Source organism: Leucoraja erinacea, chromosome 5, assembly GCF_028641065.1.
Source record: "Leucoraja erinacea ecotype New England chromosome 5, Leri_hhj_1, whole genome shotgun sequence".
Lineage (NCBI taxonomy): Eukaryota > Metazoa > Chordata > Chondrichthyes > Rajiformes > Rajidae > Leucoraja > Leucoraja erinaceus.
In genome coordinates, this window is record NC_073381.1 from 89,563,772 (window position 1) to 89,580,733 (window position 16,962).

A 16,962-nucleotide genomic window follows, 5' to 3' on the forward strand; every position below is an offset into this window, starting at 1 on the left:
TGTACCAGAGTGCAGATAAAAAGCAAGTTAATAAGTTCTAGGAGCAGAATTAGGCCATTTGGCCCTTCAAGTCTAATCTGCCATTCAATCATGGCTAATCTATCTTTCCTTCTCAACCCCATTCTCCTGCCCACTCCCCATAACTTCTGACACCCGTACTATCAATCTCTGCCTTAAAAATATCCATTGACTTGGCCTCCGCAGCCTTCTGAGGCAGCGTATTCCAGATTCACCACCCTCCGACTAAAGAAATGTTATAGAACATGGAAAAGTACAGCATAGGAACAGACCCTTTGGTCCACAAAGCATGTGCCTAACATAATGCCAAATTGGACTGATATCCTCTGCCTGCACATGATCCATATCTATGTGCCTAACATCATTATTGTATCTGCCTCCACCACCGCCCATGGCAGCACGTTGCAGGCCCCCACCACCCTCTGTGTAACAACAAATAACTTGCCCCGCATATCTCCTTTAAACTTTTCCCCTCTCACCTTAAAGCTGTGACCACTAGTCTTTGGCACTTCCACCCTGAGAAAAAGATTTTGACTGTCTACTCTATCTATGCCTTTCATAATTATATATACTTCAATTGGATTTTCCATCTGATGTTCCAGAGAAAACATTCCACGTCTATTTGTCATTGCCGACAGAGATGTCCCATCCCACACTAGTCCCACCTGCCCTCGTTTGGCCCATATCTTACTCAACTGATCCTACCTATGCCACGGCCTGTAGGTCGGAATAAGGTGAACTAAACAATGATCAGAGAGTCACAGAGACGCACGGGGAACAGTATGATATGCGTTCCTGATTGTAGTATAACAATGATCAAGTGTTCTCACCCCTCTGGTGGGGTAGGTAATGTGATGTCTATCTTTTGGAAGCTCTCGGCTGAGATTAACCTTGTTAAAATCCCCCATACAATGACCATGGAGTCCGGAAAGTCACTCTCTACTCTCATTACATGGTCAGCATGGACTGGACTTCGAAAATGGCGCAAAAACATGGAGCCTCTTGCATGCGGGCTCATTCTTTATTATTTCTTTCTTTATTCATTATTTCTGTACACTTGCAGATCAGGAAAGGTGAACGGGCACTTACAGGACGTTCCTTTAGGAAGGAGGTGAGGAGGAATTTCTTAGTCCGAGGGTGGTGAATCTGTGGAATTCATTGCCACAGAAGGTTGTGGAGGCCAAGTCAATGGCAGAGATAGATAGATTCTTGATTACCACAGTTGTCGGTGGTTATGGGTAGAGAAGGAGGAGAATGGGGTTGGGAGGGAGAGACAGATCAGCCATGATTGAATGGTGGAGTAAACTTGATGGGCCGAATGGCCTAATTCTGCTCCTATCACTTGTGACATCATGGCGAGGAGAGGGACGTCGGATCGCTGGACGATCCACACGTACAAGGGAAGGTGAGGGCTGGAGGCCCTGCAGCAGCCTGGGGCTCTCCTGGATCGGGCAACACTCATAAAACCAAGAGCATGGATTGGACTTGGAAAATGGTTCAAAAAGATGGAGCCTCTTGCATGCGGGCTCATTGGATTATTTCTGTACACTTGCAGATGGAGAATGTGCTTAGGTATGGGAACACTGTACTGTGCTCTGTAATAAGAAAATAATTTCACAGTGCATTTGCACACGTGACAATAAAAGCTCCATTGAATGCGTGTCCAATTTTCCCTTCTCATCCAGGCAGCGTTCTGGTAACGGCATGTAGTTGTGTTGAATCATCCCCCTTTAAGGTCCATCCCCCTTTGATGCTGCCACACCCTCTGAGTTACTGCAGCAGTAACCTACACTTTAAACCAGCATCTGCAGTTCTTTCTTACACCCTTTAAGGTTCACTTTGATCCCGTCCCCAGGCAAATAAATCACGGCCGGATCTGGCTCATGGCCAATGGAGCAATAAATCTGATCCTTATAAACAGAGGAGAGAGAGGAGAGTGCTGTAATGATTCTAGCTGCTCTTGTTTGTTGCTGGAAATCAAGTCCATCAGGTGAGTTCACACATGCGTGCATGTGCGTGTGTGTTTCGTGTTCTTTAATGATGAATTGAGGCCTGGATAGATTGAATGTGGAGAGGATGTTTCCACTAGTCGGAGAGTCTCGGACCAGAGGGCACAGCCTCAGAATAGAAGGATGTCCCTTTAGAAAGGTGGTGAGGAGGAATTTCTTTAGTCTGAGGAGGGTGCCCACTGTGGCCACTGTGGAGGCCAATTCCGTGGATACATTTAAGGCAGAGATTGGCAGATTTTTGATCAGTACAGGTGTCAGGGGTTATGGGGAGAAGGCAGGAGAATGGGGTTGGGAGGGAAAGAGATCAGCCGTGATTGAATGGTGGAGGAGACTTGATGGGCCGAATGGCCTAATTCTGCTCCTACAACTTATGATCTGGTGTCATGATTGATGCTGCCACATGGTCTAAAATCTACTGGGAACTTTTCACCTGAACTGCCATCCTTAAGTAAATGGAAAACAAATCGACAATATTGAAAGTGTGCATGTGAGCTTCATAACTTTTTCGGGCAATATGCCGGTGCAGTGGTGGAGTTGCTGCCTTAAGGGCCTGTCCCACTGTACGGGGTAATTCAAGAGTTCTCCCGAGTTTTCCCCTGATTTGAACTCGGAGAATGTCCGTAGCGGGTCCGCAGGTGTTTGTGGAAGTCTCGTAGCGGCTCGTACGAGTAACGGTAGGTACTCGGGAAATCCGGTAAACGCGTGACGTTTTTTCAACCCTGTGAAAAATGTCCACTAAAAAAATACTCGTGATGAAAAAAACTTACTTTTTACTCGTACGAGCCGCTACGAGACATCCCCGAACTCCTACAGACCCGCTACGGACATTCTCCGAGTTCGAATCAGGGGAAAACTCGGGAGAACTCTTGAATTACCTCCTACAGTGGGACAGGCCCTTTACAGTGCCAGAGACTCAGATTTGATCCTGACTATGGGTGCTGTTCGTACATTCTCCCTGTGACCTGCATAGATTTTCTCTGGGAGCTCCAGTTTCCTTCCACACTCCACAGACGCACAACAATGTAGGTTTATTGGCTGGAAAATATTATAAAATGTCCCTAATCTTTTGTAGGATATTGATAGTATGCGGGGATCTCGGGTCAGCACCGACTCGGTGGACCGAAGGGCCTGTTTCTGTGCTGAGCCTCTAAACCAAACTGTATCTCTAAACTAAACTACTCCATGGATGTGCCTTGGTAAAAGCAGCGAAAATATGGTTTCTATGGCGGTAGCTGCTAATCAGACATCAGCAGCTTTCAACAAAAGCCAAGCAGAGAAGCAGCGGAGTGTTCAAAGTTGATAACATTTGTTTTAATATCACAAAATGATGCCAATGAATGTCAAGGTACAGAAATGACAATGAAGCTTTTTATTTTTTTTACTTTCCTCAGTTTTTTTTTTGCTGTTTCTGTTACATTTTCATGTCTTTATAACTCACAGGGTGCAAGAACAAATGCTCAGGTGAGTGACAATAGTTATTAGTTGTTAATTGGATCTATTAGTGTTATTGTGATCTCCCTCCCCTTACCTGTGAAGTATATTTGATATATTCTCTATGGCTTCAGAGATAAGAATCTAAAACAGCATTTGCAAACATCTGAGATGCAAGCAACTCCTCCTACAACTTTGCCTTTCAGAAGTTGAGGACCTCTCTTGCCGTCTGGACGTAATGGTCATCCGGTGGTGGCTTCCTGGGACTCCCCGGCTGCAAGAACTTCTGGATTCTCGGGATGCTGCTGATCTTTGCTTTGAACTTCTGCAATTAATCAAAATGCTTGGGTTATTTATTTAAAACTATTGACCGAGAGCATGAGAGGAACAGATCGAGTAGATGCAGGCTCTCTTGCCCAGAGTAGGGGAATCGTGGACACAGGACATAGGTTCATGGTGAAGGGGAAAAGATTTCACAGGAATCTGAGGGGTAACTTTTTCACACAAAGTGTGGTGGGTGTATGGAACAAGCTGCCACATGAGGTAGTTGAGGCTGGGATTATAACCATATATAACCATATAACAATTACAGCACGGAAACAGGCCATCTCGGCCCTTCTAGTCCGTGCCGAACACATAATCCCCCCTAGTCCCATCTACCTGCACTCAGACCATAACCCTCCATTCCCTTCCCATCCATATAACTATCCAATTTATTTTTAAACGATAAAATCGAACCTGCCTCCACCACCTTCACTGGAAGCTCATTCCACACAGCTACCACTCTCTGAGTAAAGAAGTTCCCCCTCATGTTACCCCTAAACTTCTGTCCCTTAATTCTCAAGTCATGTCCTCTTGTTTGAATCTTCCCTACTCTCAGTGGGAAAAGCTTATCCACGTCAACTCTGTCGATCCCTCTCATCATTTTAAAGGCCTCTATCGTCCCCCCTTAACCTTCTGCGATCCAAAGAATAAAGACCTAACTTGTTCAACCATTCTCTGTAACTTAGTTGCTGAAACCCAGGCAACATTCTAGTAAATCTCCTCTGTACTCTCTCTATTTTGTTGACATCCTTCCTATAATTAGGCGACCAAAATTGTACACCATACTCCAGAATTGGCCTCACCAATGCCTTGTACAATTTTAACATTACATCCCAACTTCTATACTCAATGCTCTGAGTTATAAAGGCCAGCACACCAAAAGCTTTCTTTACCACCCTATCTACATGAGATTCCACCTTCAGGGAACTGTGCACAGTTATTCCTAGATCCCTCTGTTCAACTGCATTCCTCAATTCCCTACCATTTACCATGTACGTCCTATTTTGATTTGTCCTGCCAAGATGTAGCACCTCACACTTATCAACATTAAACTCCATCTGCCATCTTTCAGCCCACTCTTCCAACTGGCATAAATCTCTCTGTAGACTATGAAAATCTACTTCATTATCCACAACACCACCTATCTTAGTATCATCTGCATACTTACTAATCCAATTTACCACACCATCATCCAGATCATTGATGTACATGACAAACAACAGTGGACCTAACACAGATCCCTGTGGCACCCCACTAGTCACTGGCCTCCAACCTGACAAACAGCCATCCACCATTACTCTCTGGCATCTCCCATTCAGCCACTGTTGAATCCATCTTGCTACTCTACCATTAATACCCAACAATTGAACCTTCTTAACCAACCATGAGGAACCTTGTCAAAGGCTTTACTGAAGTCCATATATACAACATCCACTGCTTTACCCTCATCAATTTCCCGAGTAACCTTTTCAAAAAACTCAAGAAGATTAGTCAAACATGACCTTCCAGGCACAAATCCATGTTGACTGTTCCTAATCGGACCCTGTTTATCCAGATGCTTATATGTATTATCTCTAAGTATCCTTTCCATTAATTTGCCCACCACTGACGTCAAACTAACAGGTCTATAATTGCTAGATTTGCTCTTAGACCCCTTTTAATACAATGGAACACCATGCGCAGTACGCCAATCCTCCGTCACTATTCCCATTTCTAATGACATTTGAAATATTTCTGTCATAGCCCCTGCTATTTCTACACTAACTTCCCTCAATGTCCTAGGGAATATCCTGTCCGGACCTGGTGACTTATCCACCTTTATATTTTTCAAAAGTGTCAGTACTTCTTCTTCTTTTAATCTCATAGTTTCTATAGCTACTCTACTTGTTTCCCTTACCTCACATAATTCAATATCCTTCTCCTTGGTGAATACCGAAGAAAATAAATTGTTCACTATCTCCCCCATCTCTTTTGGCTCTGCAGATAGCTGTCCACTCTGACTCTCTAATGGACCAATTTTATCCCTCGCTATCCTTTTGCTATTAATATAGCTGTAGAAACCCTTTGGATTTACTTTCACCTTACTTGCCAAAGCAACCTCTTCTTTTAGCTTTTCTCATTTCTTTCTTAAGATTCTTTTTTACATTCTTTATACTCCACAAGCACCTCATTTTCTCCATGCTGCCTATAATTATTGTAGATCTCTCTCTTTTTCCGAATCAAGTGTCCAATTTCCCTTGAAAACCATGGCTCTTTCCAATTTTTACTATTTCCTTTCAACCGAGCAGGGACATAAAGATACTGTACTCTTAAAATTTCACCTTTAAATGTCCTCCATTTCTCTTCCACATCTTTCCCATAAAACAAAATGTCCCAATTCACTCCTTTTAAATCCTTTCGCATCTCCTCAAAGTTAGCCTTTCTCCAATCAAAAATCTCAACCCTAGGTCCAGTTCTGACCCTCTCCATAATTATATTGAAACTAATGGTATTGTGATCACTGGACCCGAACTGTTCCCCAACGCATACCTCCGCCACCTGACCCGTCTCATTTCTTAACAGGAGGTCCAGCACTGCCCCTTCTCTAGTAGGTACCTCTATGTATTGCTGCAAAAAACTATCCTGCACACATTTTACAAACTCCAAACCATCCAGCCCATTTACAGAATGTGTTTCCCAGTCTATGTGTGGAAAATTGAAATCTCCCACAATCACTACCTTGTGCTTACTACTAATATCTGCGATCTCCTTACATTTTGTTCTTCCAATTCTCGCTCCCCATTTGGCGGTCTATAATATACCCCTATAAATGTTGCTACCCCTTTCCCATTTCTCAGTTCCACCCAAATAACCTCCCTAGACGAGCCCTCTAATCTATCCTGCCAAAGCACTGCTGTAATATCTTCCCTGACAAGCAATGCAACACCTCCACCTCTTGCCCCTCCAATTCTATCACACCTGAAGCAACGAAATCCTGGAATATTTAGTTTCCAATCACAGCCCTCCTGCAACTATGTTTCACTGATCGCCACAACATCATACTTCCAGGTGTCAATCCAGGCTCTAAGTTCATCCACCTTTCTTACAATGCTCCTAGCATTAAAATATGCACATTTAAGAAACCCACCCCCTCTTATTCTCTGTTTATTGTCTTTTTCTTCTTTCTCCCCTACATTTTGGGTCAGAGTGCTACCCTTCTCTGCCTCCTGCCTCACACACTGACTGCTAGCTTTCCCTATTTGAGTCCCTCCCCCCAACCGTTCTAGTTTATCCCAACATTTAAGAAACAGACAGGTACGTGGATATGGACCAAGTGCGGGGCAGGTTGGACTAGTGTGGCTGGGACATGTTGGGCGGTGTGGGCAAGTTGAGCCGAAGGGCCTGTTTCCACACTGTATCACTTCATGACTCTATGACTGGTCCGATTGGAGGCTCATCAGTCGTTTTGTTTAGAGAAACAGGCCCTTCGGCCCACCGAATCTGCACCTACAAACCTGCATGTCTTTGGAGTGTGGGAGGAAACCGGAGCACCCAGAGAAAACTCAAATCAGGTCACGGGGAGAACGTACAAACTCGGTATAGACAGTACCCATAGTCAGGATCGAACCCAGGCAGCAACTCTACCGCTCCGCCACCATGCCTGCCCCAATTTATGTGATAACAAAGAATTGCAGTTGCTGGATCAAACACAAAAGGACACAATGTGCTGGAGTAGCTCAGCGGGGCAGGCAGCGTCTCCGGAGAACGTGGTGGATAGGTGACTTTTTGGGTCGCGACCATTCTTCAGTCCCAGCACTTTGTGTCCTTTTGTGTAAACCAGCATCTGCAGTTCCTTGTTCCTACATTACAACCTGGGTGTTATAATCTGAACTCTAGCATTTAAAAGGACCCACTTTGCAATGGATGATTCAGTAGCATAGACAAAAATTAACACATCCACCTTCACCTTGAGAAAAAGGGTAGGAAAGTATCCTGATACTTTAGAGAAGCAGCGTGGAAACTGACCCTTCGGCCCAATGTGCCTATGCTGGCCACCAATTATCCCATACACTAGCACCGTCCTACACACCAGGGAGAATCTACAATTTACCAAAGACAATTAACCTACAAACCTGTACATCTTTGGAATGTGGGAGGAAACCCATGTGGTCATGGGGAGAACATACAAACTCCGTACAGACAGCACCCGTAGTCAGGATCGAACCCGGGTCACTGGTGCTGCAAGGCAGCAACTCTACCTCTGCCCTTGATACAGCTGAACATGTTGAGTGTTAGATGCCTTTAGTTGCTTGGTTTCTCATACTCCCCATCTCCTCCATCTCGCAAAGTTTCAGACTCGAAACGTGAACCGTACCTGCAGCATAGAGAAGTCTGCCAGGATGAGTGGAAACTTCTCTTCCAGCATCAAGATCACCTCCAGAACTTGAAGATCAATAATAGTCAGCTGGTCCCCAACCATGTATCCAGTTTGTTGGTTGATGCTCTGCAAGACCCAAAAGAAAATCCTGGTCAGATTTGATTTTATTTCAACTGCGAATGAACCTTACAATCAGGAACAAAACACAAAGAGCTGGAGTAACTCGGTGGGTCAGGCAGCATCTGGAGAACATGGATAGATTTACAATCAAGAGAAGATACAGAGAGATGGATTAACTCAGCAGGTCAGTGGCATCTTTGGGGAACAAGGATGGGTGACATTTTGGGATGGGACTGTTCTTCAGACTGAAGGGTCCCCATGCTTTTTGACCCACTGAATTACTCCAGCACTCTGTGTCTCTCCCCCCCCCCCCCCCCCCCCCCCCCCCCCCCCCCACTCAGTGTTCATGCATCAGATCTAACCTTGCCCCAGGGACAGCAGCCAGTGTAAAACACAAAGTGCTCTCAAGAGAAACTTCCAATCAAGAGGTTTATTTCAACAAACAACTCCACTCCAATGTAACATGCAGATACAAGGAACTGCAGGTGCTGTTTGACAAAAGAAGAGTGCTGGAATAACTCAGCGGGTCAGGCAGCATCTTGGGAGAACATGAATAGGTGTTGTTTCTGGGACCTTCTTCAGCCTGAAGGACCCTGCCCCGAACAGTTATCTGTCCTTTTGAGTCGGGACCCTTCTTCACACCCATCTTTAGACTCTGTCTGCCTTTGTTTGAAGGGTCTCGACCGAAAACTTCACCTATCTTTCCCAATGTAACACATCTTGCTGGATTGCAGATCAACGCAAAATGGTGGAGTAACTCAGCGGGTCAGGCAGCAGCGCTGGAGAAAAGAAATAGGTGACGTTTCGGGTGGAGACCCTTCTCCAAACTCTTCAGATTGCAGTTTGGGATATCCCGCAGGCATTGCCAACCTCCGGAGCGGTGTGCAGTCACAGGGAGGCAGGAATGGTTGGTTAATGACGGCAAGACTGAGAAGGGAGGAATATATTCTAGAAAAGGATTGACAATCAGGCGTGTGTGATCTCTTCTACTGGCAGCAGAATGGAGTCTCGGCAGAGAGCGTGCAGTGAGTGTTGAAATCTGTTTGGTCACCACGTGTACGTACTGTAACACATGCAAGAATAAGCTGTTTCAAACGTCCGTGGCTGGTAGTTTCAATTACAAGGTGGGTGTCATAAAGGTCTTTCCTAACACCTGCCTTCTTACAAGGACGAGGGCGGAACCTCATTGAAACTTACTGAATAGTGAAAGGCCTGGATAGAGTGGATGTGGAGAGGATGTTTCCACTAGTGGGAGAGTCTAGGACCAGAGAACACAGCCTCAGAATAAAAGGACATACCTTTAGGGAGGAGATGAGGAGGAATTTTTTGAAGTCTATCGTGTGTTGTGTTCTTTTTTTAATTCGTATTGCTGTATGGGTGACCCCAAATTTCACTGTACCATTTGGTGCACGTGACAATAAATGTCTCTTGAATCTTGAATCAGAGGCTGATGAATCTGCGGAATTCATAGCCACAGACGGCTGTGGAGGCCGTCAATTGATATTTTTAAGGCGGAGATTGACAGATTCTTGATTGGTACGGGTGTCAGGGTTATGGGGAGAAGGCAGGAGAATGGGGTTGAGAGGGAAAGATAGATCAGCCACGATTGAATGGCGGAGTAGACTCGATGGGATGAATGACCCAATTCTGCTCCAAAAACATAAACTTCTGCACTGTACCAAGATCACACTGCAGATAAGTCCATGAAATGCAGAAGAACTGGTGGTTGAAAGTAAAGAATTTACATAAAGGGAAGGACACAAAATGTTGGAGTAATTCAGCAGGTCAGCCGACTTCTCTGGGGAACATGGATAAGTCACGTCTTGGGTTGGGACCCTTCTTCAGACTCAGATTAAGAATTTGCACAAACGGGCTCCAACTGGAAAGCATCTCAAGCCCAAGGGGATGTGGTGACACTGTGGTGTACTGAGACAAAACCTGTGGAAGCCTGTAGTTCATGACTGCCAGGGAATTTGCATTCTGCTAATTCAGCCAAGCTGGAATAACACACAGTGCAGGGATCAGCAGAGAACCAGACTGAAGCATAATCTACTGGAAGAAAAGGGAATTAGTCTAAATATACAACTCCACTTTCACACGCCTAGGTTTTTTTTATTAACACAAAGAACTGTAGAACCTGTTTTACATCAAAGATAGACACAAAGTGCTGGAGTAATTCGGGCAACATCTCTGAGAATATGGATAGGTGACGTTTCGGGTCAGGAACTTTATTATAAAAACTTCGGGGCTTTTTACCTCTCTTGGTAACAGGGAACTGTGATAGTTTTTGTACACTTTTTTTTTCCTTTGTACAGCTGCCTTTCTTTTTGACCCAGAGACATCTTGCCTCTTGTGTTATTGTTGTCATGTGTACTGAAGTACAGTGGAAGGATTTTGTTGCATGCGATCAGGTATCCTTTATTGGACTTTGTCTTGCGCTAATCACTATTCCCCTTATCCTGTTTCTGCACATTGTGGGCGGCTTGATGGTAGCGATGCATAGTCTTTCTACTTACTGGCTAGCATACAACAAAAAAGCTTTTCACTGCACCTCAGTTCATTTGACAATAATAAACTGAACTGCAAACTGGTTCTATAAGAGTCATATAGCATGGAAACAGGCTCTTTGACCAAACTCGTCCACGCTGACTAAGATACCCCATGTACACTAGTCCCACCTGCAAGCGTTTGGCCCTTATAGGAGAGATGTTGTCAGGCTGGAAAGAGTATGGAGAAAATTTACGAGGATGTTGCCAGGACTAGAGGGTCTGAGCAAAAGGGAGAGGTTGAGTAGGCTGGGACTATATTCTTTGGAGTACAGGAGGATGAGGGAGGTGTATAAAATCATGAGAATAGAGTGGGTAGATGCACAGAGTCTCTTGCCCAGAGTTGGTGAATCGAGGATCAAAGGACATACGTTTAAGGTGAAGGGTAAAAGATTTAATAGGAATCTGAGGGGTAAATTTTTCACTCAAAGGGTGGTGGATGGATGGAACAAGCTGCCTGAGAAGGTAGTTGAGGTTGGGACTATCCCAACGTTTGAGAAACAGTTAGACAGGTACATGGATAGGACAGGTTTGGAGGGATATGGACCAAACGCAGGCAGGTGGGGCTAGTGTGGCTGGGACATGTTGGCCGGTGTGGGCAAGATGGGCCGAAGGACCCGTATCCATGCTGTATCACTCCATGACATCCCTCTAAAAACCTATCCTATCCATGTACCTGTCCAATGAACTTCCTATCTACCCAATACACTCATCCTACAGCACACTCTCCCAATGCAGTAGGATTTCCCTCTCTCTATAAGCTCAGAAGCAGCCTCGAGTCTATGCCTTTTTGACACTATGTTGCATATAATTGCACTGTAAAATTCGGCACAGTTCCAATGTTTAACAAATCTCGCTCATTGCTTTTTCTGAAATTTAGAAACCTGACTCTTCCTGGGCTCTGTTTTTTCTTGCAAAAAGTATCCCAAACACACTCAAGGAATTGATTATATTTCTGATACGAATGTTCCCTCCTTCCTCTAGCTTCATAATTCGCAACTCTTTACAATTTGTAAATATTCCATCCTTTTGTCTCACACCTTCTGTCTATTCATCTCTGGCCGTTGTCCAACCATCTGCCAATGAACTCCCTCCCTCACCTGTGTCCACCTATTACTGCCAGGCTCTGTCCTGACCATCTCTCTTCCAGCTTTCCTACCCACCCTCCCATACACAATCCGTCCAACCCAAAAAGTCACCTATCCATGTTCTCCACAGATGCTGCCTGACCCGCTGAGTTACTCCAGCACTCTGTCTATTTTTTTTGTCCAGAAATCATATGCTGGACATCTGTTATATTCATCTCTGACAAGTGAAAGGAGCCAGGTCAGTTCTGTGTGTCAACGTCGAATATATCAAATTCGAGGCAGAAGGTTATCAAACTCCCAAACTGCTCGGCAAGCTAACTATGCTGCAAAGATAACATTTTCAGTTTTATAACCTTCCTCTCTGCTATGTATCCATTTTAATCTTGTCTCAATGTTTCAACAATGCTCATAACTGTTACCAAGTACCTCAACAAAATGACATTTTTTGTTGCATGCCTCGCACCAGTTTATTTACAAACCTTGGCGTCAGTGGATGGATGTGCAGCTTTCTGAGTGCTGGGAGCAGGAAATAGTTTAAAATAATAGAATTTCACCTCCCTTCCTCCACTTCCCACAAGCTGCTCTGTTCAAAGGGATGTGCCCTTCTCTTGGTTACTGCCAAACAGGATGGTAACCAGGGGGGAGAACAAGTGTAGACCTGGCACAGGATACTTTGTAACTTTATGTGCTCTTTATGTGGCGACTATTGTATACCTTGGGTAAGCAAGCAAAGAATTACACTTGATTAAAGTTATTCATTCGTTCATCTCATTACGACTTTAAGAACTGTTCATCCATTTCCCTTATAAAGGGGCAACATCATTGGGCAGCTAGTAGGGCAGCTGCCTCACAACGCCACAGAGCCGGGTTCGATCCTGTCTGTCTGAAGAACATCTTATGTCCGAAGAAGGGTCCCGACCCCGAAACGTCACCCAACGTCTTTCTCCAGAGATGCTATCTGACCCGTTGAGTTACTCCAGCACTTTGTGCCCATTCTTTAGGATAAACACACATTTGCATTTCTTTGATTCCACAGCTGGGCATCATGTTCATGTTCAGCACACATTGTGGGCCAAAGAGTCTGTTCCCGTGCTGTACTGTTCTATATTCTTTCCTCATATGGCAAATTCTTAATCCCTGAAGTCAGTTAAGTGAACCTTCACTGCACCCTCTCTGTGCCAACTATATCCATTTTTGAAGGAAACTCTACAGAGTATTTAAGGAGTATTCTCAGTCTGAAGAAGGGACCTGACCTGAAACGTGGCCTACCCATTCCCTTCGGGGATGCGGGCTGAACCCTTGAGTTTAGTTTAGAAATACCACGTGGATACAGACCCTTCAGCCCACCGAGTCCGCACTGACCAGCGATCCCCACACATTAACATTAGGGACAATTTACACTTATACCAAGCCAATTAACCTACAAACCTGTACCTCTTTGGAGTGTGTGAGGAAACCGAAGATCTCGGAGAAAACCCACTCGGTCACGGGGAGAACCCCGTACAGACAGCACCCGTAGTCAGGATCAAACACACATCTCCAGTGCTGTAGGGCAGCAGCACCATTGCTGCGCCTCCAGCACTTTGTGTTTCTCACTTTGTGAGTTACTCCAGCACTTTGTGTTTTGTTCAATATTCCAGCATCTGTACTTCCTTGTATTTCTGTTCTCAGCAAGACTTGTTGTAATTGTATCGAAGCATTTGAACTCCTCAAGTCCTCTCAAAGAAAAGGCCAAAATAACCAATTGCTCATTCCTAATATTAACCTCGCCATGTGTCCCCACATATAAGCTTTTAGGAACTACTTCGAGCAATTTTAGTTTAGTCTATTATCGTTACGTGTATCGAGGTACAGTGAAAAGGGTTTTTTGGTGCATACTATCCAGTCAGCGGAAAGATTCAACATGATTACAATCAAGCCGTCCACAGTGTACAGGATAAAGGGAATAACGTTCAGTGCAAGGTAAAGTCCGATTAAAGATAGTCCATGGGTCTGCAATGAGGTAGATGGTAGGTCAGGACTGCTCTCTAGTTGGTGATAGGATGGTCCAGTTATAGAAACATAGAAATTAGGTGCACGAGTAGGCCATTCGGCCCTTCGAGCCTGCACCGCCATTCAATATGATCATGGCTGATCATCCAACTCGGTATCCCGTACCTGCCTTCTCTCCATACCCTCTGATCCCCTTAGCCACAAGGGCCACATCTAACTCCCTCTTAAATATAGCCAATGAACTGGCCTCGACTACCCTCTGCGGCAGAGAGTTCCAGAGATTCACCACTCTCTGTGTGAAAAAAGTTCTTCTCATCTTGGTTTTTAAAGGATTTCCCCCTTATCCTTAAGCTGTGACCCCTTGTCCTGGACTTCCCCAACATCAGCAAGAAATCTTCCTGCATCTAGCCTGTCCAACCCCTTAAGAATTTTGTAAGTTTCTATAAAGATCCCCTAAATTCTAGAGAGTATAAAAAGTCTATCCAACGTTCTTTCTTCAAAGACAGTCCTGACATCCCAGGAATCAGTCTGGTGAACCTTCTCTGCACTCCCTCTATGGCAATGAGGTAGATTTGGTAGACCAAAACTGTACGCAATACTCCAGGTGTAGTCTCACCAAGACCCTGTACAACTGCAGTAGAACCTCCCTGCTCCTATACTCAAATCCTTTTGCTATGAAAGCTAACATACCATTCGCTTTCTTCACTGTCTGCTGCACCTGCATGCCTACTTTCAATGACTGGTGTACCATGACACCCAGGTCTCGCTGCATCTCCCCTTTTCCTAGTCGGCCACCATTTACAAATAGTCTGCTTTCTCCTCTTTTTGTTTGTGATGGATAAAATCACATTTATCCACATTATACTGCATCTGCCAAACATTTGCCCACTCACCCAGCCTATCCAAGTCACCTTGCAGTCTCCAGCATCCTCCTCACAGCTAACATGCCCCCCAGCTTCGTGTCATCCGCAAACTTGGAGATATGCCTTCAATTCCCTCATCCAGATCATTAATATCTGGGCTAGAAACTGTCCCTGAATCTGGGTGAATGGATGTTCACACTTCTGTACCTCTTGTCTGATGGGAGAGGGGAAAAGGTTTTCTCTAGGTTTGTGAGATAAATATAAAACAAGGAACTGCAGATTATGGTTTACAATCAATGCATGTTCCCCAGAGATGCTGCCTGACCCATTTGAGTTACACCAGCACTTTGTGTCTTTTGCTTTTGGCCCAGGTTTATGCCGGTCATATGTTGAAGCGGTTAATTCAGTCTGGCTAGAATAGTTTCATGATTGTAAACAGACAAGTAGGATTAGTCCTAGTGTTTTTTGTTTTGTTCCAGTTGAGTCATGATTGGGCAAGATTTGGGCAGTTGTTACAAAGTAAAGCAAATAATCATAGGTATTAAAGACATATTTAAAAGTGCAAATTGGAAAGATTTCCTTACGGATAACTCTGACAGTAAGTATTTTTCCATGTCCACTAAGACTTATTTCATGCTGTTTTGATCTTCTGTCCCTGTGGCCAATTCGAGTCATAAGGCACAGAAACAGACCCTTTGGCCCAACTCGGCCATGCTGACCAAGTGCCCCATCTAAGATAGGCACATTTGACAGTGTTTGGCCCTTATCCCGCAAACTTTCCTGTCCATGTACCTGTCCAAGTCGCATTTAAATGTTGTGATAGTTATCTCCTGCCTCAATTACCTCCTGTGGCAGTTTATTCCATATACCCACCACTCTCCGAGTGAAAACTGCCTCTCAGTCTCCTATTAAATCTTGACACTCTCACCTAAAACCTACGTCCTCTGGTTTATAATTCCTCTACCCTGGATAAAAAAGACTGTGCATTCTCCCTCTCTAAGTCCCCTTAAAATGTTTTAACACCTCCATAAGATGTTTAAGAAGCAATTAGACATGTACATGGATAGGGCTGCTTTTAGATGGATAAAAGACAAATGCAGGCAGGTGGAACTAGTGTAGATGGGGCATGTTGGTCATTGTGGGCAAGTTGGGCCGATGGGCCTGTTTCCCCCCCCGCTGTAAGACTCTATGTGACTAACACCCAATCTAATCTCTATGCCTCTTGGCACTGCTCTGCGACACAGTCAGGGGAAGGACGGGCTCCCCTGGTCAATACTCTCCCCGTACTGTGAGTGTGGAATACCTTCTCAAATGCAGGGAAGTATCTGTTTTTGGCCTTGTTTTCCATCTGGGTCAGGTTACCGTCCTTCTCAGCAGCTGGGAGGAATGGGTGGCGCAACACAAAGGTCATCAGGTCCTTTGCTCCCTCCGAGTACATGTCAATCCTGGGATAAAAAAGATAACATTAAATCCAATTAATGTCCAGGCAGCCTTCAGTGCTATGGCTGTACTAACTTTGTTTTTTTAAGTTTAGAGATACAGTGCGGTAACAGGCCCTTCAGGCCACTGAGTCCGCACTGACCAGCAACCCCCGTACACTAATATTATCCCACACACAAGGGACAATTTACAATTTACAGAAGCCAATTAACCTGCAAACCTGCACATCTTTGGAATGTGATAGGAAACTGGAGCACCCGGACAAAACCCATGTAGACACAGGGAGAACATACAAACTCCGTACAGACAGCCCCCGTTGTTCGAATCCTGCCCCCTTTCCGCCTCCCCCCCGCCCCCCCCCCGCCCCACTGTCACACACCATTTTGTCTCCTTTTTATCTCTAGCCTTTGACTTCCCATCTGCAAATCAAATCCCCCTCGCCTGTATCACTTGTCTTGAAAAGACGCAAAGTGCTGGAGTAACTCAGTGGGACAGGCAGCGTGAATAGGTGATGTTTTCATCAGAACTATTCAGACTGTAGGGGGGAGGCGGCTGGTGGCTGATCAAAGCCAGGCAAGTGATCGGTGGATACAGGTGAGAGGGGGGTTGCTTAATAGATGGGTGGACAAAGGCCAGAGATGAAGAAGGGTGTATGATAAGGAGAGGAGTGAAATGTGGAAGGGAACAGAAGGGGGGAAGGGAACAGGAGGCGGGGGGAAGGGGGTGGGATAGTGGGAGAAATAGGTGTAGAAGAAGTGTAACTTGAAGTAACTT

General features: G+C 44.9%; 1 protein-coding gene across 1 annotated transcript in view; it reads right to left on the reverse strand.

Annotated features, from left to right (window-relative positions):
- Positions 1–3,311: 3,311 nt before the first annotated feature.
- The window catches only part of gsta.1 (glutathione S-transferase, alpha tandem duplicate 1), a 32,025-nt gene continuing 18,374 nt past the window's right edge, over positions 3,312–16,962 (reverse strand). Inside the window, exons 5-7 of the mRNA XM_055636189.1 lie at positions 16,052–16,193; positions 8,137–8,265; positions 3,312–3,783 (exon numbers count right to left, since the gene is read on the reverse strand). Of these exons, the coding sequence (XP_055492164.1) occupies positions 3,661–3,783; positions 8,137–8,265; positions 16,052–16,193 (394 nt within the window). The 3' untranslated portion in view covers positions 3,312–3,660. The remainder of the gene's footprint in view (positions 3,784–8,136; positions 8,266–16,051; positions 16,194–16,962) is intronic.